At 53.6% G+C, this 26,824-nt stretch overlaps 3 protein-coding genes across 6 annotated transcripts; 2 read left to right on the plus strand and 1 right to left on the minus strand.

The window, feature by feature from the left end:
* Window positions 1–818: 818 nt before the first annotated feature.
* NAXE (NAD(P)HX epimerase) lies at window positions 819–4,357 on the plus strand. Its single transcript, XM_056123288.1, has 6 exons — window positions 819–1,063; window positions 1,164–1,272; window positions 1,367–1,477; window positions 1,564–1,677; window positions 2,934–3,081; window positions 4,056–4,357. Exons 1-6 carry the CDS (start codon window positions 879–881, stop codon window positions 4,256–4,258), a joined length of 870 nt encoding a protein of 289 aa, XP_055979263.1. The 5' UTR covers window positions 819–878; the 3' UTR covers window positions 4,259–4,357.
* Window positions 4,358–4,512: 155 nt separating this feature from the next.
* LOC130032058 (G patch domain-containing protein 4) lies at window positions 4,513–11,139 on the minus strand. Of its 4 annotated transcripts, XM_056123648.1 has the most exons (8): window positions 10,516–11,135; window positions 9,696–9,831; window positions 8,762–8,835; window positions 8,580–8,672; window positions 8,397–8,483; window positions 6,240–6,331; window positions 5,801–5,851; window positions 4,519–5,587 (listed from the first exon to the last, which is right to left on the minus strand). In XM_056123648.1, exons 2-8 carry the CDS (start codon window positions 9,772–9,774, stop codon window positions 4,813–4,815), a joined length of 1,251 nt encoding a protein of 416 aa, XP_055979623.1. In that variant the 5' UTR covers window positions 9,775–9,831; window positions 10,516–11,135; the 3' UTR covers window positions 4,519–4,812. The 4 variants fall into 4 exon arrangements, with proteins under 4 accessions (XP_055979626.1, XP_055979625.1, XP_055979624.1 ...); XM_056123650.1 differs by lacking the exon at window positions 8,762–8,835 and having other exon boundaries at window positions 4,515–5,587; window positions 10,516–11,137; XM_056123649.1 differs by lacking the exon at window positions 8,397–8,483 and having other exon boundaries at window positions 4,516–5,587; window positions 10,516–11,137.
* A 12,973-nt stretch (window positions 11,140–24,112) lies between these two features.
* On the plus strand, window positions 24,113–26,762 carry HAPLN2 (hyaluronan and proteoglycan link protein 2). Its single transcript, XM_056123653.1, has 5 exons — window positions 24,113–24,222; window positions 24,583–24,936; window positions 25,065–25,181; window positions 25,279–25,461; window positions 26,162–26,762. The coding sequence occupies exons 1-5, from the start codon at window positions 24,135–24,137 to the stop codon at window positions 26,440–26,442; spliced, it is 1,023 nt and encodes a 340-aa protein (XP_055979628.1). The 5' UTR covers window positions 24,113–24,134; the 3' UTR covers window positions 26,443–26,762.
* The last annotated feature ends 62 nt before the right edge of the window (window positions 26,763–26,824 follow it).

The following is a 26,824-nucleotide window of genomic DNA, read 5'->3' on the forward strand; positions in this document are numbered from 1 at the left end:
AAAATGCCTGAAGAGTTAACTATCCAGGAATGCAATTCATGAGAGGAAGAAATAAGAAATCCAGCATTAAGATCAACACTTTCATGCCACCTGGATAATTATCTTTATCTTAGTGCCTTATTAATGACTGATTTGATATTCTGCAAGCTTCTCCCTTATCATCCAAGCGGGTGTTTGCATTTTTAAAAGCTCTTGTGCAAAAAAACATAAATAAGTCATCCTTTTTAGGATTTCCCTTGAATCATGCATGACCTGGGGGTCTATGTTTCAACGACATCTTCGACTTATTTAAGATTTGAGATTTGACTGGGCATGGGATGCAACTCAGCGATAGTGTATGCTTTGCATGTATGTGGCCCTAGGTTCAATCCCTAGCACGCACACACACACACACAAAGGATTTGCGAAGCGGGGGTGGAAGCCAGAGATATAGCACAGCGGCTAAAGAGCTGATCTTGCACGCGGGTCGACCCGGGTTCGATCCTCTGCACCATATAAGGTCCCCTGAGCACTCCCAGGAGTGATCCCTGAGCGTAGAGCCAGAAGAGCGTAGAGCGTAGAACATAGAGCATCGCCGGGTGTGGCCCAAAGCAAAACAGAAAGTCCCCTCAAAGGGCGGTTAGGACAAAGCCTTCTCGAGCAAGCGGGGGAGCCGGTGACCCCCGAGCGCGCGCAGCACCGCACCCCGCCCTCACAGTCCCAGGTAGCTCGCACCTCCGGGCCGGGGGGAGTGGGTGGGGGGGGTGGGGGGGGCGGGGGCCGCCGTGGAGAGGGCGGCGCAAGCGCAGGGCGGGCCGGGAAGGGGCGGCGCAGGCGCAGGGCAGTCGGGAACGGCGCATGCGCGGGCCGGGTCGGGCCGGGGGCGGTTCTGCGCGCTCATGTCCGGGCTGCGGGCGCTGCTGAGCTTCGGGCTGCTGGTGGGCGGCTCGCGCCTGTCGCGCGTGGGAGCTCGGGCCGGGACCTGTCCACGCGAGGCCCCTGCGTTCTGGGCGCCGCGGCGACCGATCTCGGGGGACAGCGGGGCCTCGAAGCGCATGGCGAGCGCGACGGTGAAGTACCTGAGGTAGGCGCGGCGGGCGCGGGCGCTGGGTTCGTGCGCGGGGTTCGGTTCGGCTCGGCTCCGGCCCGCGCCCCACGCCCCACTCAGGCGCGGCTTCCCTCAGCCAGGCCGAGGCCCAGGCCGTGGACGAGGAGCTCTTTAACGAGTACCAGTTCAGCGTGGACCAACTCATGGAGCTGGCGGGGCTGAGCTGTGCCACCGCGATCGCCAAGGTCGGTGGCCCGCCGCGCGCCGCGGGGCTTCCTGGGGGGCGGGGGGCGCTGCCGCCGCCCGCCGCCCCCCGACCCCGCGTGACTCTTCCTGCAGGCCTACCCTCCCAAGGCCATGGCCAGGAGTTCCCCCACCGTCCTGGTCATCTGCGGCCCCGGGAATAATGGAGGCGACGGGCTGGTGTGCGCGCGACACCTCCGGCTCTTCGTGAGTCTCGGCAGGGCCCTGGGTGTGGGGGGGCCGGGCGGGGTGCCCGGGACCCCTGGTACGTGAACCCCCTCGCACCCCCGCAGGGCTACCAGCCAGCCATCTATTACCCGAAAAGGCCCAGCAAGCCCCTCTTCACCGCGCTGGTGACCCAGTGCCAGAAGATGAACATCCCGTTCCTGGAGGAGATGCCTGCAGAGGTAGGACCCGACTCCCCCACCCCAGTCCTGGCCGCCTGCACGACCCCCAGCTGAATGTGTGTCACCCCTGAGTGCCAATTCCTACGTGGACAGAATAGTGCCCCGCACACACTGGAGGGGGGCAGCAACAAGACTTAAACCCTTGCAGCTTGCACCTGTTTCCCGGGAAATACGTCATGGACAGAGCACTGCAGATACAGCTGAGGTGCATCCGTGTCTGATTTTGAATCAGGTTTTTACTATTGGCCAGAGATTCTTTTTGCGCCGCACTCCCCCCCCCCCCCTTACTGACTAGACACTTCGCTTAAGAAACTAGGGTGTGGGCCAAAGAGCTTGGACAGAAGTTCAGGTGCTTGCCCTGCATGACTATGACCTGGGTTCAATCCCTGCACCCCACGTGGCCCCCCAAACCCTGCCAGGAGTGATCCCTGAGCACAGTCGGGTGTAGTCCTCAAACCAAAAACAAAACAGCATTGGAAGGTAAGGCTTAAAGTGGGCTGAGTAGAGCCCCTTTCACTTCCCAGCCCCCCTCCTTCATTCTGCTGTTTCTCTGCCCCAAGTAGGCAGCACTCTCGGCTGAAAAGATGGCCTCTCCCCAACTCTTTCAGCACTCATATGGATTTTGGGGGTTGGAAGCTTAGAATTTTCTGGATTTTTTCACCCCAACATGGCTGTGTTCAGGGATCACTCCTGGCAGGACTCAGGGGACCCTGTGTTGCTGCTGCACGCAAGGCAAGCACCCTGCCTGCTGTATTGTCCCTCAGGTTTTTGCTAGGCTTTTTTTTGGGGGGGGGGTCACACCCAGCGATGCACAGGGGCTACTCCTGGCTCTGCACTCAGGAATTACTCCTGGTGGTGCTCAGGGGACCATATGGGATGCTGGGAATCGAACCTGAGTCAGCTGCATGCAAGGCAAATGCCCTACCCGCTGTGCTGTCACTCCAGTCCCCTTGCTAGGCTTTTTAAAAAGTAGGTGAAGAGCCTGAGGCACTGGGAGTAGAACCAAGCATAGTCCAGGCACAAGCAGGACCTCCCCCCTCACTATCCCAGGTGGTAGCTGCCCCATTGGTTAGCAGGCCACACCTCACAGGCTCTGTTTCAGCTCAGCTTGTGCCAGTGACCGAATGGGCTGTTCACTCTGAGCCTCATCAGAACAGACTAAAGTCCTCTCCGTGCAGTCTGAGTGGTCTCTCCTGCTGGGGTTCTGGGTGGCGGCACTTGTACTGACACCCCTTCTTTTTCTTGTCACACTGCAGCCCACACTGATCGATGAACTCTACGACCTGGTGGTGGACGCCATCTTTGGCTTCAGCTTCAAGGGGGATGTGCGGGAGCCATTTCGCAGCATCCTGAGTGTCCTGGATGGGCTCACTGTGCCCATTGCCAGCATCGACATTCCCTCAGGTGCTGGACCAGTGGGGGCTGGAGGATGGACCCTGCTTGTCTGCATGCACATATTTAGACTTCCAGTTTGAGTTTTCACACACACTCTCTCTCTCATACACACACGCACACACACAGTTATGGGGCACACCCAGCATGGCTTGGGGACCTTATGTGGTACCAGGTTCTGGGATAGAACCCAGAGTCTTCCCACTGCCCCCCCCTTTTTTTTAAGTTTAAGTTTTTTGGGCCACACTTGTTAGTACTCAGTTACTCCTGGCTCTGCACTCAGGAATTGCTCCTGGCAGTGCTCAGAGGACTATATGGGATGCTGGGAATTGGACCCAGGTCAGCATTTTGCAAGCAAGCACCCTGCTTGTTATACTATCTCTGCATCTCATGGTTCCAATTCTTTTTGGTTTTGGGTCACACCTGGTGATGCTCAGGGATTATTCCTGGTAGTACAGGAGTAGGCCAGTGGGCCATATGGGATGCCAGAGATCAAACCTGGGTTAGCCACACGCAAATGCCCTACCCACTGTGCTATCACTCCTGCCCTCTTTTTATTTTCGGGCCATACTCTGCAATGCTCAGGAGTTATTTCTGGATCTGCACTCAGGAATTACTCCTGATGGTGCTTGGGGGACCATATGGGGGACCATATGGGATGCTATGGACTAAACCTGGGTCAGCCACATGCAAGGCAAGCGCCCTCCCTGTTGTACCATTGCTGTGGTCCCCAGAGTTCCAATTCTTATTCCTAGGCTCAGACCAGCTCTGAAGGGCAGAACATGGTTTATGGCTCTTTCTGGGTTGGGGAGACGGTTCTTAAGTTCCTTCACAATGGCTTATGCATTTGAACAAGACTCCAGGGATGCAGGTTCTGTGGGTAGGATACAGGGGCTTCATCTTCCTCTAGGACTAGGGGGAGCCAGGTGGACACAGGGAGACTGACTGTTCTCACTGGCCCTCTCTAAATGCCACCCTTTTTCCAGGATGGGATGTGGAGAAGGGAAACTCTGCAGGGATCCAGCCAGACTTGCTCATCTCTCTGACAGCACCTAAACAGTCTGCAAAACAATTTACCGGCCGCTACCACTATTTGGGTGGGCGCTTTGTCCCACCTGCTCTGGAAAAGAAGTACCAGCTGAACTTGCCAACCTACCCGGACACAGAGTGTGTCTTTCGGCTCCAGTGAGGGGCAGGCCTTCAAGTCAGGACTTAATGCCTCTATCCTGGAACTGGGCAGCTTCTGGGAGTGCTTTTGGCAATAAAAGCTGACAAGTGGTGGAAACAGGAGAGCAGCACTGGAGATAAGGTGCTCGGGGAACAGAATGAGCAGGAGGGGTTACTGGAAAAAGCTCCCAAGTGAGGACACGGACACGCTCACACTCTCTCACACACTCACTCTTGGACAGACAGGCAGCTTCTTAGACTACAAGCTTAGAACCAAGCTGGGGTTTATTAATCATTTGATAACCGACCTAGGTGCTGAATTCAGAGGCTTAAATTTCTGTTTTTCTGAGTCATCCCAAAATTTTAAGGCCAATCCTTTGCACCAGAGCCCCTCATTTTCAGCCGCTTCCCATAGGAGGCCCTTTCAGAATCTGCCCCTCTGCTTGGCTCCTGTAAGCACCCAAGTTGGGGATCTCAGTAACTGGCTGAGCTGTTTCCTCCCCAGGAGGGAGACCCCATAAAGTCTAGGGTGTCTGAGACCTCACCCCTATTGGGTGGGACCCTCCAGACCTGAGTTCAGTCTTTTTTCTTGTGTTTCTTCTTTTTTGCTCTCTGGTCTGTGCACTCACCTGTTCTTTCTTTGGCTGGTGGCTGTCGCCGCCTTTTTTTGTCTCTATGGCTCTTGCCAGTGTGTGCTATGAGCTCTGCATCCAGAGGCCTACCCTCCCCCTCCTCCTCTTCCTCCCGCTCCCCTCTCAAGGTTACAGCATCTTCCTCCTCAGGATACTGCTGTCTTTTCTTTTTGCTCCTGTGCTTCCTGGCACCACAGACTGTACCAGTCTCTCTGTCCAGGTCCTCTTCCTCTGCCGGAGGCCGCCTTTTCTTGCTCCTGCGGTGTGGGTCCTTGTAAGCTTTGCTCTCTGGGCTGGAGGCAGCCCCTTCACCTGCTTTATCAGAGCCATCCTCCTCGCCTGCCTCCTCTAAGTGCTGCTGCTGCTTCTTTCTTTTCTTGCGGGGTTGTTCACTCTGCTCTCTCCCCTGCACATCCCCAGAGCATATGGTGCTTCCGTCGAACTCCTCTTGGACCCGCTCTCGGTGTTTTTTCTTCTTGCTTCTCCTGGGGCTCTGCTCAGGACAGTCTGGGTGTTCCTCCTGGGCCTGCTCTTCAGTGACTGCTGCTGCTTCCTCTTCTTTCTGCTTCCTTTTCTTTTTCTTCTTTTTGGAGATCTTGCTCTCAGGCTGATGTGGTGGGTTCCCTGAATCCTGAACTTGGAGATGAGCCAGGAAGGCCTGTTCCTGGGCCTCTAGTCGAGCCAGCTTAGCCTTCATGGTAATCCCCATCCGGGCAGCCCTGAAACAGAAGGAAGGGTGTGCCAGGGCAAGCAGGCCTCAAGCCGAGACGGCAGGGGAAGGCAGGTGGGGGCAGTGCTGCTTCTCAGATTGTTTTGGAAATGGGCAGTGAAGGAACTGTTTTGGGCTAATGAGTCCAGGAACCACAGAGGAGTGAAGGTAGATGAAAGGAGGACCCACACCCACACCCTCCTTCAAGCTAATCCTCACTTACTTGTGTGCTGTTCGCCCCTCACAAGCCTGGAGAAGCATCTCATCAGTCAGACTGTTGGGGACGGGGAGATCAGGGATTAGAAATGCAGTTTCTGGGGGTCAGTGATAATAGAACAGGTAGGGTGACTTGCCTTGCATGCAGCTGACAAGGATTCTATTCCAGTACCCTGTGTGGTCCCCAGAGCCCCACCAGGACTGATCCCTGAACACCCGTCAGGAGTAACCCCTGAACAATGCTGGGTGTAGCCCAAAGTCTACCCCGCAGCCTGATCTCTGCCCCCTCTGAAACATTCCCAACACTGAATTCCTGTTCAGGACCTTGGATTTCTAAGAGCAGGAGACAGAAGATTCGGGCAGCACAGTCCTCCTGTGCCACCACAATCAGCAGCAGACCTGCTCCTTCTCCGCCCACCTGCCCCAGCGCTGATCAGAAGTCTCACATCTTTGGAGGCTTGAGCCCAGGGCTGTTATCCTCACTGCAGTGCTCCAAGTTCTGCGCTGGCTTCTCCCCACTCGAAGTCAGTGTGGCCATCTAGAAGGAGGGATCATGGGGATGTGGACAGGGTTCATTCAATACCCTTCCATCCCACTTCCCTCTTGGAAGATAACCCCCACCCCCGAATTCATAGCCAGAATTTACTAGACCCTCCCCCAATAATGTTCCATATAGAACTTGGACAGGAGGGACAGCCCAGCCTCCCTGCTGGCCAATGTGGAGTGGGCAGAAGTGGTGGGGACAGAGATAAGCCTTGCACATGGCCCACCGAGTTTGAACTCAGGCACCTGTAGGAGTGACCCCTGAGCACCAGTGGATTTTGGCTTCCCACCCCCAAAAAAGGGACTCATCAGGTCATCCCAGTGGAATGAGTGTCCTGTGGTGCCAGTAATGTTACCTTCCACCCCATACCTATGTACCTGATTTTTGTTAGGGGGCACACCTGGTGGTCCTCAAGACTTACTCCTCGCTCTGCACTCTGGGATCACTCATGGAGGGGCTCAGGAGATCATATGAGTGCCAGGGCTGGAACCGGGGCAGCTGGGTGCAGGATAAATGCACTGCCCCCATTCTATTGCTCCAGCCCCAGAGAGCTAAATTTAGTAGGTTAATTGACACCCTAGCATGGGCCAAGGGGTGGAATAGGTGTGCATGAATGAAGTGCATCCAGCACAGTGGGGTCCTCTGAGGAAAGGAGTATGGCCTACGACAGGCCACTGTGACTGTTGGCTATGCTACAGGAGGGGTCTCCAAGTCGGACTGGAGAATCTGGGGAACAGCTTCTAGAAGTAGCTGAACTCTGAGAGATGAGGTCAGCAGGCAAAGGTGAAGACAGCAGTGGGTCCCAAGCAGAAGGAACAGCATGTGTGAAAACCTGAAGACGGGCTGGAGTGATACTACAGAGGCAACGATTGACCCTGACTCAAGCTCTGTCAGAAGTGACCCCTGACTGAGCACAGAGCCAGGAGTAAGCCCTAAGTACTGCTGGGTTGGGCTCAAAAACCAAAAATGAGGGGCTGAAGCAACAGCACAGCGGGTAGGGTGTTTGCCTTGCACGCGGCCAACCCGGGTTCGATTCCCAGCATCCCATATGGTCCCCTGAGCACCGCCAGGAGTAATTCCTGAGTGCAGAGCCAGGAGTAACCCCTGTGCATCGCTGGGTGTGACCCCAAAAGAAAAAAAAGTAAAAAAAAAAAAACAGAAATGAGGGGCCAGAGCAAAAGTACAGCGGGTAAGGTGTTTGCCTTGCATATGGTCAACCCAAATTCGATCCCCTGCATTCCACATGGTCCCCAGAACACTGCGAGGAGTAATTTCTGAGTGCAGAGCCAGAAGTAACCTCTGAGCATCACCAGGTGTGACCCCAAAGGCTAAAAAAAAAAAACCCCAAAAACAAAAACTGAAGGTAAGGAACCAGAGAGATAGTACAGTAGATAAAGTGCTTGCTTTGCACGTGGTCAACCTGGGTTCATCTTCAGCACCACATATACTCCCCTAAACCCTGCCAAAAGTGATCCTTCAGCACAGTAGGGTATGGCTCAAAAACAGAAAAAAACAAAAAACCAAGAGTATGGAGTCTTCACAGAGAAATCTTCCACTGGCCCAGTGTGAGATGCAGAAACAGCAAGAAACAAAGTGAGAGAAGAAAGCAGGAATGGAGGATGACGGGCCACGGGAGCCAGCGTGACTGATCTGCACTGTGTCAGCCTGCCCCAGAGACTCCTATCTGTATCTTGGAGAGAACCGTCCAGAGAATGATCTTAGGATGAAGTGGGAGCAGAGGGGGGTGCTGTATGTGGAGGTGGAGATGAGGAAACAATCTGGGAGATAACACAGGGAATCCCTGAGCATGCCGCCAGCCACCTCTTCAGGGGAGACCTTGAAGAGGTCTCTCAGGGCTCCCTTGCTTCTCGGTCTTTTTCCACCTGACACCCCTGTCCTCCCTTCCCCCTTTGCCCCAATCCCAGGTAGGACCCTGGCAAGCATAAATCAGTTCTAGCCAAGGCTCTGGCAGTCTGACGTCCCAAGCTCCTGTGAACAGGAAGGGCACTGGGGGCCACTGCAGAGACCTAGGGAGCCAGGAAGGATGGACCCTCAGTACCTTCACGAACTTCTGATACAGCATGTTGGGCTTGGGATGGTTTTGGCGGGGGGTCTCCTTTGACACACGCCTTAGCTGAACTCCATCCTGTGGGGAAGTATCATTGAGGGGGCAACTCACATGCCCCTCACTCCCCTATGGTCCAGGGCCCCAAGTTCTGGTGCTTATAAATGGAGCCCACACCTGTTTCGCCTCCACCACCAAGCTGGCCGCCGTCCTGTTGAAGAGATCGCTCCACCAGTGGTCAGTGAACTCCTTGGCAGGGTCATGTCCCACCTGCCAGAAGATGATATCGTAACTGAGGCCCCCTTCTCCCTCCTGGCAGGCCCCCTTCCCCGATCCTCCCTCAGACTTCCCAGTCTTACCCCATGAGTGTCCTGCTTCAGTGTGACCCTGAGTGCCTGGGTGATCCCATTCTCCTTCCGGCCCAGACCTTTGCCTACAGGAGATGGGGGGGTGAGTCTTCTGCTGCCACTCCCAGCCCTGGGGAGGCACTGCCAGCACAAGCCACTCCACACACTGGGCACGCGCCTTCCTGTCAGGGCCACTCTCATGTCTTCCCGTGCAATGCCCCAACTTCGTCCATACTGGTCTTCCTCTCCTAACCCTCTTCCCTTCTTTGTGGTACCGGAGATGAAGCTCAGGACTGTGACTGTCCTGGCCTCTCCCTCGTCATCCCCAACAGGCAGGGGCCACTCCCAGGCTGTCAGTGTTAAAGGTACTGAGAGGTGTACTGAGGGGGCACCCAGGGTTCACCCAATGCTCCTGGAATTGGAGGGCAAACAATGACAGGGGGTGCCTAGTGCATGGCCCTCCCCATGAGCTATCTCTGGGGGTCCCCTTCATCAACTTTCAGGGCAGTCTTCCTATTCTTCCTCCACATGCACCCCCTCCCACCTCTCCTCTCAACCAGCTCTCTCCCCTCTCCTCTCTGCTATCATATTTCTCCCCTTCTAAAACCCTGATTTTTTAGAGAGAGGGGCAGGGAAATGGGGACCACATCCAGAGTTGCTTGAGGGGCCCAAGTGAGACTAGACTCAAAAGTGCAAGCCTGAGGGTTCCACACACAGCATAGCATTGGTGAGCTTCTGGGGCACAAGCAGTGCCAGGGTATCAAACTCAGGACCTCACAACACCAGGCATGCTCTCCACCCTTTAAGCCATTTCCCAGCCCCAGAACACTGCCCTTTAAAGCAGTTTTTCTGATGCCATGTGAATGGATCACGTGGGGGTAACTGTGAATGATGGTGGAGAATCGGTAGGGGTAGGTGAATGGGGAAGGGTCCCTGTGGGCATCACCTTGCGTCCATCCATGCTTTAGCAGCTGCTCTTCGGCAAATTTCATCCCACGACTCTTGACCTCCTGGGCGGCAGTCATGGTAACAAGTATGTTGTGTCCTAGGGCCCTCCCAAGGCCAGAGATTACCCCTCAGCCCTTTAGGAGAAAAGAAAGAAGCCCTCAAACCATCCATCAATATGGACAAGTCGTTGGCAAATTCTTTCCTGAGGTTAGAATGGAGAGGGAAGTGTGAGGAGCCCCAGTCCTTCAGTTCCCTGACCACATAGTAGTTGGTGTCAACTGGCCATAAAGTCCAGAACTGGCGGGGTCCACAGAGTGTCTTATTCCACCAGTCCGGGTTTGATCCCCATCACCACATAGGGTCCCCGAGCCCCACCAGCAATAATCCATGAGCACAGACACAGTCCTGAGTATCGCAGGGTTTAGCCCCAAAACAAAACCAAATGAAAAAAGATGGATTTGGTTAGGTATGAAGAGTAGCAAATTCAGGATGACACATTTCTGTTCAAATTTGAATCGTAAAGGATGACTGCCTGAAAATCTGATTCCTTGAGAGTGAGAACAAAAAGCAGTAAGTGAAGAAACAGTCCTATCATTCTTCTTGATAGCCTACGAGAAGAAAACTTTGAACACTGAGGACTTTAATTCCACCTCAAAACTGCCTCTTCTCAGACATTATCTCTGAAGCACAAAGTCCTCATATGTCGTTACTGAATGACAAAACGCTTCAGCAATTATTCAATACCAGCTATAGCCAGTAGCTTCACTCACATGTTATCTCATTTATTCCTCCCAACAACCCTTTGCTCTAAGTCTTACCACGATCTCTCTTGTCACAGAAATTCGAAATGATAAGACCGGGTCAGGGATGAGATTCAGTCTCCAACCGTGTACTTAGCGTACTTAGCGCAGAGCCAGGAATTGAGGGAAATGCGTCCAGTAGTTACTTGCTGAACTGAAGGCTGCGAACACACTTCCTGGAACTGTTTCCTTTCCGACCAACCTGGATTTTCTGGAATACAAGGGCTGGAGAACCAGGCTTCTTAAGTAAGATTCCAAAGAACCGGCTGCTCTTGCCCTGGGCTTCCTTCCTTCCTCTTGAGGTCTAAATTCCAGTCCTCCTGGTTAGCACCTAGGTGAAACTTCTCCCCCCGCTTCGCTCACTCTCCTCCTGAGCCTGGGTTCCCGCTGCCCCTACGCGGGGACAGGAGACCCTGACAGTGACTGCTGCCGGGTCCCATCCACGGAAACATGTGCCAGAGCCGGCCCGTGCGCCGCCATGTTCCCGGAAGTGTCGTTTCGGCTCTTCTAGGAAGTCAGGACCATAGAGACGAAGGCTGGAACCAAAGTCCGGGCTGTCGCGGGAGAAACAGCCGCGGAGATCGACTTGGGTTACAGTTGCTATGGAAACTCGGCTCCTGAGCCTGTTCGTTAGCAGAAAAGTTTTACATCCAGCTGGCCCTAAGCGGCCTGGGACATCAGGCCAAACCAGCCCCAGGGGCCGCTAAGAGCGATCACTGATCCTCTTGGCCTTGTACGGAAACGGAGAGGAAGGAAAACTAGCCTGTGGTTGGATCCCCAGCGCCCGAGCCCGCCAGGCTTGAAGCCTGAGCACCACTGGGCAGTAACTCCAAAGCACAGCGGGTAGGGCGTTTGCCTTGCACGCGTTGGACCGGGGTTCGATTCCCAGCATCCCATATGGTTCCCCCCCCCCCCCCCAGCACCGCCAGGAGTAACCCCTGGGCATCGCCGGGTGTGACCCAAAATGGAAGAAAAAAAAAAAGAAGTAACAAAACTGTGTGTTTTATTCTGTGGGGTAATGGCCCACTTGCCTCTATTTTGCAAAGTGACTTAGTTTACTTTGTTCACTTAGTTCACTAATAAACCTAGTGCCTGAAATAATTCTCCGTGAATTCTTTCACAAGTCTGTGCCCCACACACCAACACCAACGCTTCTATTTTGTTGTTGTTTTGTTTCAACATCCTGTTCGGCAGCTTCCTGGCCCTCTTTCGGAACATTGGTGAAGCCATCAAGACCGGCCACCATTGAGGTTCACTTACTCAAGAGTGAAGGTCTCCTCGCTGGCTGTGGCGGGAGGGACAGATCAGGGGCCCCAGAGGCCCATTTAGTTCTACAGCTGAGCCCTCTCTCTTTCTTCTGTCCAGGGCTTACACTGAAGGAGGGTGAGCTCTAGGGGTGGCTTGCTGCCCCTCCAAGATCTTTGTAGATGCCAATGGTCGGCTAACTTTTTGCAATGCTGACCAGAGCCCCAGCCAGCTTGCACATCATTAAGAACAAGAGCAACCAGTTCTGGTGCAGTGCGGGGAGAAAGGGAATCTCATTCATTGTTGGTGGGAATGCCAACTGGTCCAGTCTTTTTGGAAAACTATATAGACATTCCTCCAAAACCTGGAAATTGAGCTCCCATATGACCTAGCAATACCAGTCCTGGGAATATATCCCAGAGATTAAAAAACAAAAACAACAACAACAACAAAAGTAGAAATGATACCTGCACTTATATGTTTATGCAGTACTGTTCACAATAGCCAGAATCTGGAAAAAACCCAAGTGCCTAAAAACAGATGACTGATTAAAGAAACTTTGGTACATCAACAAATGGAATACTATGCAGCTGTTAGAAGAGATGAAGTCATGAAATTTGCATATAAATGGATGGACATGAAGAGTATCAGGCTAAGTGAAATTAGAAAGAGAAGGACAGACAAAGAATCACTGCACTCATTTGTGGAATATAAAGTAGCTTAATATGAAACTAACACCTAAGGACAGTAGAGATAAGGGCCAGGAGGATCACTCCATGGTTTGGAAGCTGACCTCATGTGCTGGGTGAAAAGCCAGTTGGGATGGAGAAGGGACCACTATGTAAATGATGGTTGGAGGGATGTGTGCTGAAAGTAGACTATGGACTAAACATGATGGCCTCTCAGTACCTGTATTGCAAACCATAATGCATAATGCCCAGAGTTAGTGAGTAGGAAGTAACATACCTGCCACAAAGGTAGAGGGTGGGATAGGGTGGGGGTGGTGGGAGGGACACTGGGAACAATGGTGGTGGAAAATGTGCACTGGTGAATGGATGGTTGCTCTAACATTGTATGACTGAAACATAATCATGAAAGTTTGTAATTGCATCTCACAGTGATCCAATAAAAAATAAATCTTAGCAAGCCAAATTCAATAGAACATCAACAAAATCATAAAAAAAAATATTGGGGCTGGAGTGATAGCACGGCGGGTAGTGCGTTTGCCTTGCACGTGGCCAACCCGGGTTTGATTCCCAGCATCCCATCTGGTCCCCTGAACACCGCCAGGAGTAATTCCTGAGTGCATGAGCCAGGAGGAGTAGTCCCTGTGCAATGCTGGGTGTAACCCAAAAAGCAAAAAAAAAAAAAACTTAATTTTACTCTTATATTATGTCATAGGGGAACAAGACACATGGATCTTGGCAGAAGGGGTAAGAACACTTCTGAGATACTCATCATAATGAAGAACATTCTGTGTAGAAGTCACACCCAATCCTTTCCCCACTAATTCTGTGGCTTTCAGCAAGTCACTTCTACTCAATATCCTGTTCCTGGTCTAAAACTGAGATAGGGCTCTGGTTCACTCCCCAGTTGGAAAGCCACAGCTCTCTACTGACAGAACCACAGATACTTCACCCTTAGCTTCCCCCAACCTCCCAAACTGGCCTGGGGATCCCACCTGAGATTCTTGGCCACCAGGCAGGCTACATCACATCCTCAGACCCTACCTCTGGCAGCGCCATTAGGGCTGTACCAGTAATGCTAAGGTGACCATTAAGTGACAAGAGTCAAACCCTGTTTATATGCATGCTGGGCAAGTACCCTAACCATTTGACTATCCCTGGTTCCATGGGTCCCAAGGACAGAGCCATGAGGTAGAACGAGCTTGATCTAGTCTGGGGTCCTTAGACATTTCCTAAAAGAGCCTTCCCCGAGGTTTCAGGCCGCTCTGGAATAGGAGAAATGAGTCTCGAGGAGCTTAAAGTCTTATGGGGTCTTCTCTCAAAGTAGAAAGACTAGGGGCTGGAGCGATAGCACAGCGGGTAGGGCATTTGCCTTGCACGCGGCCGACCCAGGTTCAATTCCCAGCATCCCTGAGCACTGCCAGTAGTAATTCCTGAGTGCATGAGCCAGGAGTAACCCCTGTGCATTGTCGAGTGTGACCCAAAAAGAAAAAAAGAAAGACTAGTCTGAGAAGCAAGAATGCATGCATTCAGAAGCAAACCACCTGAGGGCTGAAGTGATAATACAATGGGTAAGGTACTTACTTGCCTTGCACACAGTCAATATTAGTTCAATACCCAGCATCCCATATGGTGCTCATCTGAGCATCGCCAGTTGAGTTGATCCTGTAGTCCTAACAAACACAGCATCCTTGGGCTCTAGCATTGAACCAATGGTCTAGCTAGCCAAGTACTACCAGAAGTGGCCCCTGAGCTTCCTGAACACCACTTGAGAGAGCCCCCGTTTTTTTGTTTCAGTAATATTCATAAATGGGAAAATTATGAAGAACCTATACATCCTGTAATAGGATAATGACTAAATTATAGTGAAACCATGCAATTAACTAAGATGTAGTCTTCTTTTTTTTTTTTCTTTTTTGGGTCACACCCAGCGATGCTCAGGGGTTACTCCTGGCTTTGCACTCAGGAATTACTCCTGGCGGTGCTTGGGGGACCATATGGGATGCTGGGAATCAAACCCGGGTCGGCCGCGTGCAAGGCAAACGCCCTACCCACTGTGCTATCGCTCCAGCCCTCAAGATGTAGTCTTCTTGTTATTGCTTTTGGGTCACAGCTGGCAGAGCTCAGGGCTTACTCCAGCTCTGCCCTCAGGGATCACTCCTGGCTGGGCTCCTGTAGTTGATGTGGTGCCGGGGATAGAACCTGAATAGACTTCGTGCAAGGCAAGCATCTTACCTGCTGTGCTGTCTTTCCAGCCCTACAATGGTTTTTCGTTTAAATTATTTCCAGGCCAGAAAGAGCTTAACAGGCTGAACATAAGCCCAGGTGTAGCTGGCGGCTTGGAAAGCTTGCTCTACAGGGAAGGCCATGCATTCAATCACTAGTGCTATTAGAGATGCTGGGCATGATCCTGGCAGCTTTGCTGGTTGAGCACAGAGGCTCTGCTTGTGATCCCTAGGGCAGCAAGCTGCAACCAAGGAGTAAGACCCTAGAAATAGTGTGTATGAGCCCACCACCAGGAAGTGCTCCCCCTGGCGAGTACATGTGGATCACAGCAGCAGCATCACAACCAGAATTTGCTCCGAGCTCTGCAGGTGGGTGAGCTCCAAGGTACTCTCTGCAGGTGGGTGAGCTTCAAGGTACTCCCAACAGCATTAACAATAGAGAAGGGGAGGAGCGTTAAGGGCACCAAGAAGGGGAAACAAAGGTGGTTTCAGTCTTTCTCTTGGCACTTGGGTCTACAAATGTGAAGAATAAAACGCTGTTCGAAATCAGGGCTCCTTCTGAGCTAAAAACCGGGGGTGGGGGGGGAGGCGGATAAAACAAGAAAAGCCAGAGTCTGAAGGACATCTGCGGAGTTCTGAGAACTCTGCAGGGGGTTTTCATCTCTGAAAAACCTCCACTACAGACCTGTGGTTCTTGTTGCGACCTACCGGAGCATGAACCTGGCCGAATCTGAGTACTCAGGCTACTGCGCCCCCTGCTGGTTTCCTGACGCACTGCGTGACATCATTTAAGTCATAACTCAAAACTATACGAGTAAATGCCTATGAACCCCTGGAAAGTTGGGAAGAAAAAACAAAATGTTAACACTTATTTTCCCTTTCTGGAAAAATACAGATTTTTTGTATTTTTTGGATCACACCTGGTGATGCTCAAGGCTTATAGGCTCCAGGGACTATGTGGAGTGTAAGGATCCTCCAGCTGCATGCAAGCAAGTGCCCCACCTATATACTATCACTCCAGCCCCGGATTTAGGAGAATTTTCATTTTAGTTGGGGCTGGAGTGATAGTACAGTTAGTAGGGCGTTTGCCTTTCACGTGGCTGACTTGTATTCAATCCCTAGAACCCTATAAGGTCCCTTGAGACCCGCCAGGAGTGAATGCTGAGCATAGAGTCAGTAGTAAGCCCTGAACACTGCCAAATGTGGCCCAAAAACAACCCCCCCCCAAATTGTGTACAGTTATTAAGTTGTCTACAATTAGGTGTGTATATATATTAGTGTAATAAAATTTTAAAAATTATTAAAGGGATAGGAGCAATGGTATAGTGGGTAGGGTACTTGTCTTACACACAGCTGACCTGATCCTAACATCCCATATGGTCCCCCATCCCAGCAGAAGTGATCTGTGAACACAGCCAGGAGTAAGCCCTGGGCATTGCTGGGTGTGATGGTAAGTAAATGAAGGGATAGGGAAAAGGGGAGGGGAAGGGAAGGGAAGGGAAGGGAAGGGAAGGGAAAGGAAGGGAAGGGAAGGGAAGGGAAGGTCCAGAGTGACTGTACAATGGGAGGGCACTTGCCTTGCATGCAGCTGATCCGGATTCAATTCTTGGCATCCCATATGGTTCCATTAGCATGGCCAGAAGTAATTCCTGAGCAACACTGGGTGTGGCCCAAAAAACAATTAAGCAGAGGGAGCGGAGAGAGGGAGAATGAAATCAAACCCTCCAAAGCAAGACTTGGCATCTTTGTTTTGGGGCCACACCTGGTCATGCTCAGGACTTAGTACTAGCTCTGTGCTCAGACGTCACTCCTGGAGAGGCTCAGGGGACCCTCTGTGTTGCAGGAGATCAAAGCCAACTGCCCACGTGCAAGGTAAATGCTTTACCTGCTGTACTATTTCTCCAGCCTCAAGTCCTGGCATCTTAACTCGTTCCTGTTTCACAGTTTAGGGGTCCCTGCAGGAAAGTGGCGTTGAGCAAACCAAGCCTGTTATGCTGTTCACAGGATTTGGTCTTTGATCTTTGATCTGCCCCACCCTTTCCCGCTCCATCCTCAAGGAGTGCTATTAGCATCAATCGTTCTCCGCATCAGCCCTCCATGGATGTACGAAGCAGAGACTCCCAGAACATAGTTCAGAGGTGATCTGGGAAGAAAGGAGCCTGGAGAGGAGCAGGATCCTACAGCAGGGCCCTACGCCCTGCCTCGGCAGCCCCCTCTCCCCTGCACCCCGCCCCAGGCTGTTTGTCTGAATTGGGCTGAAGCTAGTCACATGCTCTGGATCAGGGTGCCCTGGCGTGGACACAGGGAGCTGTTTGTCTTCTCTCATTTGTCCTTGTCTTTGGAACTGGATGGAGCAACAGGAAAGAGAGGAATCAGGATGTGAAAGGGTCCAGGCAGGGTGGGCTCCTGGTAGGGTGGGCTCCAGACTCTCCTGCAGCTGACTGACTCAGAGACGCCCAGAGGTGGGGCTGGATAAGCCAGGACACACAGCTGGGGGTTTGATTCAGCAGCTGTATGGTATAGGGGCTCCTTGCTGGCTGCGGAAGGCTGTGCTATGCTAGGAGTGTCTGATTCTGGCTACACAAAGCCATGGCTGTGGGGCTGCTCAAGCAGAAAGGAAAGCAGGTGAAAGGGGTAGAAATGGAGGTGGGGAGATGGGTCAAAGGGCTGGAGCGGGGCTGGAGCAATAGCACAGCGGGTAGGGCATTTGCCTTGCATGCGGCCGACCGGGGTTCGATTCCCAGCATCCCATATGGTCCCCCGAGCACTACCAGGAGTAATTCCTGAGTGCATGAACCAGGAGTAACCCCTGTGCATCACCCGGTGTGACCCAAAAAGAAAAAAAAAGGGGCTGGAGCACAGGCTTTGCTACATGACCCCTGGCTCAGCATGGTCCCCAATTTCCAGGAGTAATCCCCAAGCATTCCTGGGCATGAACCACCCCCCATACACACACCTCCCACACACACATACACAAAGCTGGAAAGCTGTATATATATTTTTTAATTTTATTTTTGGGTCATACCTGGAATGCTCAGGGGGGCTACTCCTGGCTCTGCACTTAGGAATCACTCCTGGTGTTGCTTGGAGGACCATATGGGATTCTGGGGATTGAATCTGGGATGGCCATGTGCAAGGCAAATGCCCTACTCACTGTACTATTGCTCCAGCCCCAGCTAGATACATTTCTAGTGACCATTTGTGGAGTCTTTCCTCTGCAAAGAAGAAAAGAGCTCCTTCAGAGTATTGGAAATGTTGTGTTGACCTTTTGGGGCAGAAGGGATTCCCAAGTTATGTGCACATGTAGGCATTTATTGAATCTGTGCTCTTCATTATATGCAAATTATACCTCAAAAGCAAGTGGAACAGGTAGGAAGGAGGGAGGCTCCCTTGGCAAATGAATTCTTGGGAAGTAATGAAGCTAAAATGAGATTGGAAGAAGTTCATCTGTGACTGGCACTGAAAATAACAACAACAACAACAACAAAACCCGAAACATTATTGCCAGAGCCACTTTGGGAACACAGAAACTGAGGCCTGATAAGACTCTAGCTGGCACCAGCAATGGCCCAGAGAAGGCTGCCCCCTCCCCAGAGAAGCTCCAGCAGGAACAAAGGGCTGTTGACAGGACCTGAAGGTGGACACCGAAAACCCCCAGCACTCCCCCTTGACAACGCTATAGCAACAGACTCGTTCTATGAGGGAGCAGTTAAGCAGAAAACCTATAAATCCTACTCTGTAAAGGCAACCAGGAACTTCCCCATCCTGGGGGCTGGCCCACGTCTCCCCCTGAGATGTGCTCTTCCCTCAACAGAGCATGGAGAAGCCGTGTTCTCTCTTGAATGTCACTCTTTTTCCACCCTCATACTCCCTAAATAAAGCTGGTTTGGGGGCTGGAGAGGTAATACAGCAGGTAGGGCATTTATCTTGCACATGACCTGCCCGGGTTCAATCTCTGGTACCCCCATATGGTCCCCTGGATCCTCCAGTAGTGATCCCTGAGCAAAGAGCTAGGAGTAAGCTCCGAGCACTTCAGGATATGGCCCCCAAACCAAAGCTAAACAGAACCATTCTACTTCACTAGACATCTCTGCCTAAAATTCTTTTCTGTGAGGGAAAGGCAAGGGATCTGAAAAATCTGCATAAATTTCAGAATTGAATCTGCTCTTTCCTGCAAAGAACAATTCCTCATTTCAGCCTGGGTTCCATTACTCCCTGAGAAATTGGGTGCAGGGGGGCTGGAGCAATAGTGGGTAAGGCGTTTTTGCCTTGCACGAGGCCGACCCAGGTTCGATTCCCAACATCTCATGTGGTTCCCTGAGCACCGCCAGGAGTAGTTCCTGAGTGCATGAGCCAGGAGTAACCCCTGTGCATCGCCAGGCGTGACCCAAACAGCAAAAAAAAAAAAAAAAAAAAAAAAAAAAAAAAAAGAACGAAAAAGAAAAAAGAAATTGGGTGCAGGGAATGTTTCCCACCCTGGGCAGATCAAGTACAATCAAGGTGCATTTGATGACTGCCCCGTGGGAATGGTGAGACATGAGGTCAGCTGTGCAGGGGCTCAGAGCAGACTCCTCAATTCTAGATTTTTCCAGGCACATCCCTGGTGGGCCGAGTGTGGGGGAGAGAGGGGAGCAGCAAATTCCCTTCTCCAGGCTGCTACCTCTCTGCTCCCCACATCACATAAGCCACCCGCGACATAGTAAACAAACAAAAGGATTCTCCATTTGTGCTGAAGGAGGAGGTGGCGGACTCAGGGAGCAAATAAGATGACCTTTTCTTTGAAGAGCGACCCAAAGTCCTTGTCTTCAGAAACCCGCCTCCTGCTTGACTCCCACCTCTCTCCTCCCTCCCTGGAACCCAGCAGGCCCCCAACCTCACAGCATCTCTGGGAGCCCTGAAGCCGGGGAGGGCCTGTGGGGGACCCCATTTCAATCTCCCCCTGACTTTCCCTCTCCCCCTCTTGGCATCTCTTTCCTAGGGGGGGTGTCACTTCCTGCCCTGAGACCGCCCCCACCAGGCCCCTTTCCGGAGCTGTGTGCCAGCCGGTCCTGCATCCCACATCCCCAGCTGTTGACATTCCGTTGCCATTACCCACGGGATAAAGAAAGGGCCCCTGTTATCCAACAATAGGGGGACAGATGAGACAATGGGAAATTGTGCTTCCGATGGGAGGAGGGAAAGAAGGATGACAGGGGCAGACAGACAGGGTGGCTGAAGAGACGGGATCAGGTTTCTGGAAGTACATGGAGGTCCTGGCAGTGCCCACCTGGACAGCCTCTCCCCACAGGCAATGAGCAGCCGGGCGTGGGCCCCGGAAGGCAGAGGTGAGGATTCTGTTGGGGGTGGGGAGAGGCTCCTGCAGAAAAATGGGGGCATCAAGAGCTTGAGGCTGTGGATCTGTTTGTTTGTTTGTTTGGGAGTGACAACCAGCAGTGCTCAGAGCTTTCTCCTGACTCTGTGCTCAGGGATTGCTCCCAGCGGGACTCGGGAGACCCTATGTGCTGCCAGGAATCAAATCTGATTTGCTGTGTGCAAGGCCAGCCCCTTCCCCACTGTGTTATCCTTCCAGCTCAGATGCAGATCTTTGGGCCTTATTTGTCCTATGACCCACACAGCCATAGGCTGTTGCCTTTATCCTCATCCATCAATCAATCTGTTCTCTGGTACAAGAGCATTTAGAAGAAACAAAAGAGGCATCCTGCTCCCCAAACTTTAGCAGTTGTGTTTCTTTTTCTTTTTTTTGGGTCATGATCTGTGATGCACAGGAGTTACTCCTGGTTCTGCTCTGCACTCAGGAGTTACTCCTGGCAGTGCTCAGGGGACTATATGGGATGCTAGGGATCGAACCTGAGTCGGCCGCATGCAAGGCAAATGCCCTACCCACTGTGCTATGGCTTCAGCCCCGCAATTATGCTTTTCTGTTGGCCCCTGCCCTACCTTTACCTAGCCTGCCTCTTCCCCTAGACCCTGGATAGTGAGTGCTGGGAATTTGGTGGCAGGTCTGAGGCTGCCCTCCAGTCACCTGGACCGGTAGGGAGAATTCTTACATAGCATCTTCTCTGTGTGAGCTCTGAGCAGAAGTCTTCCCTCCTTTGTGAAAGGAACAACCCTGCTGATCCTTTACCTCGGTTCCAGAGCTACTTTTTCTGCTTGGTCCCCTCTGGGGTGCTAGGCCACACCTTCACTTGGATGACCTGCAGAACCTAGAGCCTGGGCTCCGCACTCCTCCCATCTCAACCAGAGCTGCTCCTTGCAGGTAGGCGCTGGACCGGGCACCCCCTCTGGAAGGGGCAGGGAGGAGCTCTGTGGGCACCAGCACTGAAGCACAGAAATGTAGGCCTGGGAGTCAGAGCGGGAGATGGCCCAGGCCTCAGCAGTGGGGTCTCCCTGCAGTTCACTAACACGGGAGCTGCTAGGTTTGTTTTCAGCAAGGAGAGAATGGCCTTGTCATGGTCCCTACATCCCACCTCTCCCAAGAGTGGGTTACGAGGATTATGTATGTATTTATTTATTTATTTGAGGTAAGTGTACACCTGGCGGTGCTCAGGGCTTACTCCTGGCTCCACACTCAGGGATCACTCCTGGAGAGGCTGGAGCAGGGGTCCCAAGGGATGCTGGAGATTGAACCCAGGTTGGCCTCATATAATGAAGGCACCTTCCACTGCTGCTCTGTCTCCCTACCCCAACCAGGACTAACTTATTCAGGCCTTTGCCCATCTGTGTCCCTGAATGCTGCTGACCAGATCTGCCCAGGACTGTTCCTCCCACGTCTGTTCCTGACCCAGATCCTTTTACCTGAGCCCTAAGGGAAGGACCTTAGATCCTTAACCTGGGGACCTTTGTGTGCTCACCCTCCCTTGATCCTTCCACCTGCCCTTCATGTCCAGGAAGAATTTGCTCAGCACTTCACTTTCTGACTCTTCTCTGATGTTTTCACCCTCTTCGTGTCCCAACTGCCCTCTGAGGAGTCCTCTGTCTGGGCTCATAGCTGACACACTTTTGCAGAAGCCACTGTATGCCCAGACTCTCTGCTGGGAGCTACCTCATAGTTAACACCTCCTCCTCCTCCGCCTCCTCTTTCTCCTCCTCCTCTTCCTCCTCCTCCTCTTCCTCCTCCTCCTCCTCCTCTTCCTCCTCCTTCTCATCCTCCTCCACCTCTTCCTCTCCTTCTCATCCTCTTCCACCTTGTCTTCGTCCTCCTCCTTCAGTTTTGGGCCACACTCAGTGGTGCTCAGGGCTTACTCCCAGCTCAGTGCTCAGAAATTACTCCTAGCAAGACTCAAGGGACCGTCTTGGGCTTAAAGAGTTGAATCCAGGTCAGCCCTGTGCAAGGCAAGTGCCCTACCCACTGTACCAGTTCACTCTTTTGCTCTGGCAGTACCTGGGCTCAACCCAGATCTTCTGCATGTAAGTCATACCACACATCCCCCATTCAATGAGTTGAAAATTATGTGTGTGGTGGAGGGGCATACCTAGTAGTGTTTGGGGGATCATATGGTTTGAGGTATTGAATCTGGAGCTCACATATGCAGCTAATACCCTCCAGCCCTTTGAACTATCTCCCTAGCCCCCCACATTGCTCTCACTGCGTGGTATTTTGTTCAATTCTCAATTACTCATTGAAGTAGCTGTGCTATTATGTACATTGAAGGAGAGAGATGTGTTCAGTAACTTGTTCAAGTCATGCAATTAGAAAGGGGGGGGCTGGAATGATAGCACAGTGGGTAGGGCATTTGCCTTGCACGCGGCCGACCCAGGTTTGATTCCCAGCATCTCATATGGTCCCCCGAGCACTGCCAGGAGTAACTCCTGAGTGCATGAGTAACTCCTGTGCAACACTGGGTATGACCCAAAAAAGAAAAAAAAAAGTGTGGGGTGGGGCTGGAGCGATAGCACAGTGGGTAGGGCATTTCCCTTGCACGCAGCCAACCTGGGTTGATCCCTGGCATCCTATATGGTCCCCCGAGCACTGCCAGGAGTAATTCCTGAGTGCAGAGCCAGGAGTAACCCCTGAAACCCCTGAGTATTCCTGGGTGTGACCCAAAAAGCAAAAAAAATGTGTGGGGGGGAGCTGGAGAGAGTGCAGGGGTTAGGGTTCTTGCCTAGCATGTGGACAACTCAGGTTTTGCATAAGGTCTCCCAAGCACTGCCAGGAGTGATCTCTGAGCCCTGCCAAGTGTGATCCAAACATTGAAATAAAAATAAAGGAAGTGGGAGAATCCAATTTTTTGAATAAGTAAAACTAGGTTAAGGAATTCTCAATTCTATTCTCCCTGCTCCTGCAGTGGCTGAGATCAAGTCTGGGGCTTCATACACAAAAGACATGTATTTTTTTGTTTCTTGGGTCACATCCGGCAGAACTCAGGATTACTCCTGACTCTGTGCTCAGGGATCACTCTTGGCAGTGCTCAGGAACCCTGTGTGGTGCTGGGTATATGATCTGGATTACACTCAGATCAGTAGCATGCAAGGCGAGTGCCCTACTTGCTATACTATCTTCCCAGTTTGTGGCATATGTTTTTATTTGGTTTAGTGTTTTTATTTGGTTTAGTTTGGGGGCCATACTGACCACTGCTATGAGGCGTCAAAAAAACAAAACAAACCAACTAAAAGTCAAGATGATAAATTTTTCCTTTAGTTTTTGGGCCACACCCAGTGGTGCTGAGGGGTTACTTCTGGTTCTGCACTCAGGCATCATTCCGGGTGGGCTCAGGGGACTATATGGGATACTGGGGATCAAACCAGGTTCAGCCACGTGTAAGGCAAGCACCTTCCTTGCTGTTCTATCTCTCTGACCCTTGACATTTTTTTTCATAATGCTTTAACATTTTTTTTACCTCTGCAATAACTAAAAACCTAATCGGTACAGTACATAGGTATATTCATTACCTTCAAATTTACGCTTAATTTAGCTGCTTATAAAATTACTCCTAAGGGGGAACGAGTACCCAATCCGGCATGGGAAGAGCAAGTTTTCCCAGAGGAGGTAAGGCCTTGGGAAGGAGCTGTGCCTGAGGGTCAGCGGGAGCCGGGAGCACTTGCCTATCTGATTGCAGTACCGAGGCACAGGGATCTCCAGCGAGGTGAGCAGATGCACAGCTGTGCCCCAGATAGCCTTGGAAGCTGCGGCTGGGACACTGGCCTTCACCTCAGAGCGGGGGAGAGCTGGAGAGACACAGTAAGAGCCTGGTTGTGGGGGTTAGAACAGGCCCCCAGGGATGAGGGGACAGCAGAACAGGCCCCATGAAGATCTGTCGGTGGTGGAAGGATGTGAAAGAGAAGTAAGGCTCCTTGTAAACATCACTGCACCACGACCTTCCTCTAGCCGCTACCATTGATTGGTTCCTTTCCCTCAGCTCGACAGTGGGTGCTGAGGAATCCCTGATGGGAATTCAAGGCCCCCACCCTCACACACCTGATATCTTAGTCCTAAGGATTGGTTGGTCCTGTACTTTGCAGAAAAAGCCACCGCCTACCCACCATGCCAGGAGTGCTGGGTCTCCCTATACTCTGCTGCCTTCTTCTCCCTTGGGCGGCCACCACCTTCCACGGAGCACTTGGGGAGCCAGGTAAGACATGGGCCCAGCCCTGGGAAAGTGGGGTGCGAAAGGGCTGGGGCTGGAGACAGGAGTGGAGTCTTTTTTTTTTCTTTTTGGGTCACACCCGGCGATGCAAAGATGCACAGGGGTTACTCCTGGCTCTGCACTCAGGAATCACTCCTGACGGTGCTCAGGGGACCATATGGGATGCTGGGAATCGAACCCGGGTCGGCCGCGTGCAAGGCAAACGCCCTACCCGCTGTGCTATTGCTCCAGCCCCAGGAGCAGAGTCTTGAGGACGGGGGAGCCCGTGCTGCCCCTTTGGGAGGATGGGCACTTGGCGCGTGGCGGGGTCTAGGGGTTCCAGTCACTGTGGCCCCCTCTGCTCAGCACCCAACGCGGGCCCCCACTACCTCCTGCCCCCCATCCACGAGGTGGTTCACTCTCGTCGCGGGGCCACCGCCACGCTGCCCTGCGTCCTGGGCGCGCCGCCCCCCAGCTACAAGGTCCGCTGGAGCAAAGTGGAGCCGGGGGAACTGCGGGAGACGCTCATCCTCATCACCAACGGGCTGCACGCGCGCGACTACGGCGCCCTGGGGGGGCGCGCCCGGCTGCGGAAGGGCCACCGGTTAGACGCTTCGCTGGTCATCGTGGGGGTACGCCTGGAGGACGAGGGCCGGTACCGCTGCGAACTCATCAACGGCCTCGACGACGAGAGCGTGGCGCTTAGCCTGCGCCTGGAGGGTGAGGCCCGCGCCCCGCGCGCCCCGCAGCCCTGACCCGCCCGCCCGCCCGCCGCCCTCGCCGCTAGGTCGCGCCCCCTCCTGGCCCTCCTCCCGCTGCCCGCCCTCCCCAGGCTGTCCGCCCCCCAGGTGTGGTCTTCCCGTACCAGCCCAGCCGGGGCCGGTACCAGTTCAACTACTACGAGGCGAAGCAGGCGTGCGAGCAGCAGGACGCGCGCTTGGCCACCTACGCGCAGCTGTACCAGGGTGAGCAGCCGCGCCCCGCACGGTCACCCGGGCCCCTGCGGCGCCGCGCTGAGCTCTGCCTCTGACCTGTCGTTCCTCCACCGGCCTCTCCCTCCAGCCTGGACCGAGGGTCTGGACTGGTGTAACGCGGGCTGGCTGCTCGAGGGCTCCGTGCGCTACCCCGTGCTCACGGCGCGCGCTCCGTGCGGCGGCCGAGGGCGGCCCGGGATCCGCAGCTACGGTCCGCGCGACCGCAAGCGCGACCGCTACGACGCCTTCTGCTTTACCTCGGCGCTGGCAGGTGAACTGGGCGTGCCCGGGACCGGGCCACCGACAAGGGGCGTGCCTGGCGGGCCGCGGGGGAAGGAGACTGGCCCAGGGAGCTCAGGGGCGGGGGGCAGTGTGGCCGGAGGGGCGGGACGAGGACCGCGGAGAGGTGGGCAAGTGGGGCGGGAGGCGGAGGGGCGAGGAGGCCTGGCAGAGGGGCGGGGAGAGCGGCGAGTGCGAGGAGGCGGGGCGTCGCGCAGGGTGGTCTGAGGGGCTTACTGCACGTTTTTGCTCTTTTGGGGGGCCCCACCCGTCGGTGCTCAGGGTTAACGCCTGGCTCTGCACTCAGGAATCAGTCCTGGTGTGCTCAGGGGAGCATACGGGAGCTCGAACCCAGGTCTGCTGTGTGCAAAGCAAGCGCCCTACGTGCTACCCTGGAGTGCATGCTTTGTATGCAGGAGCCCCGGGTTCCATTCGTGCACAGGGGAATTGATTCCTTGAGCTCTGAGCTGGGAGTAGACCCCTAGTATCTCTGGGTGTCGCCCAAAAGCCAGTGAAGTAAGAAATCTGGGTGGTCACTTCAAGGAGCCTCCTGCTTAGGGCTCCTCCAGTCTCCAGCCGTGCTCCGGCACCTGCCCTGGACCCCTGATCCTCCCACACGCCCTCCTCCCCGCAAGCTTTGTGCTGCCCCTATCCCTCTGTTCCGCGGGATCGATGACCCACTCGCTCCCCAGGCCAGGTGTTCTTCGTGCCTGGGAGGCTGACGCTGTCAGAAGCCCATGCGGAGTGCGACCGGCACGGGGCCACAGTGGCCAAAGTCGGACACCTCTACGCCGCCTGGAAGTTCTCGAGGATGGACCAGTGTGTCGGGGGCTGGCTGGCGGACGGCAGCGTGCGCTTCCCCATCACCACACCGAGGCCGCGTTGCGGGGGGCTCCCGGACCCCGGAGTGCGCAGCTTCGGTTTCCCCAAACCCCAGCAGGCACTCTACGGGACTTACTGCTACTCTGAGTAGGGACCCCCGCACCTTCCAACCACGGGAGTCTCCCATGGCCACGTCCCCACGAGCCTCCCCTGCAGCCGGCCGAGGTGCAGCGGCCCCACCTGCCTTCCCCAGGAAAACTGGGGCCGCAGATCCCCGCTGGCCGGGCTTCCGAGAACGGAGGCTGTGGCGCTGCAGGTCACAGGATGTGAATGAGGCCTTTGGACACCTCCAGGACCCGGCTAGGTCGTCGGGCCGCTGAAGACCAGCCAGCTACTGCTTGGGGGCAGAGGGACGCCCAGGCGGCATTAACTGACCTCTGTGTACAGCAATAAAATAACTTGGAAAATGTGTTGGCGAAATTAAGCTGAACTTTGAACGCAGAAAGATAACCTTAGACTGCAAGCCTAGGAAG

Source organism: Sorex fumeus, unplaced genomic scaffold (assembly GCF_029834395.1).
Source record: "Sorex fumeus unplaced genomic scaffold, SorFum_2.1 ptg000047l, whole genome shotgun sequence".
Lineage (NCBI taxonomy): Eukaryota > Metazoa > Chordata > Mammalia > Eulipotyphla > Soricidae > Sorex > Sorex fumeus.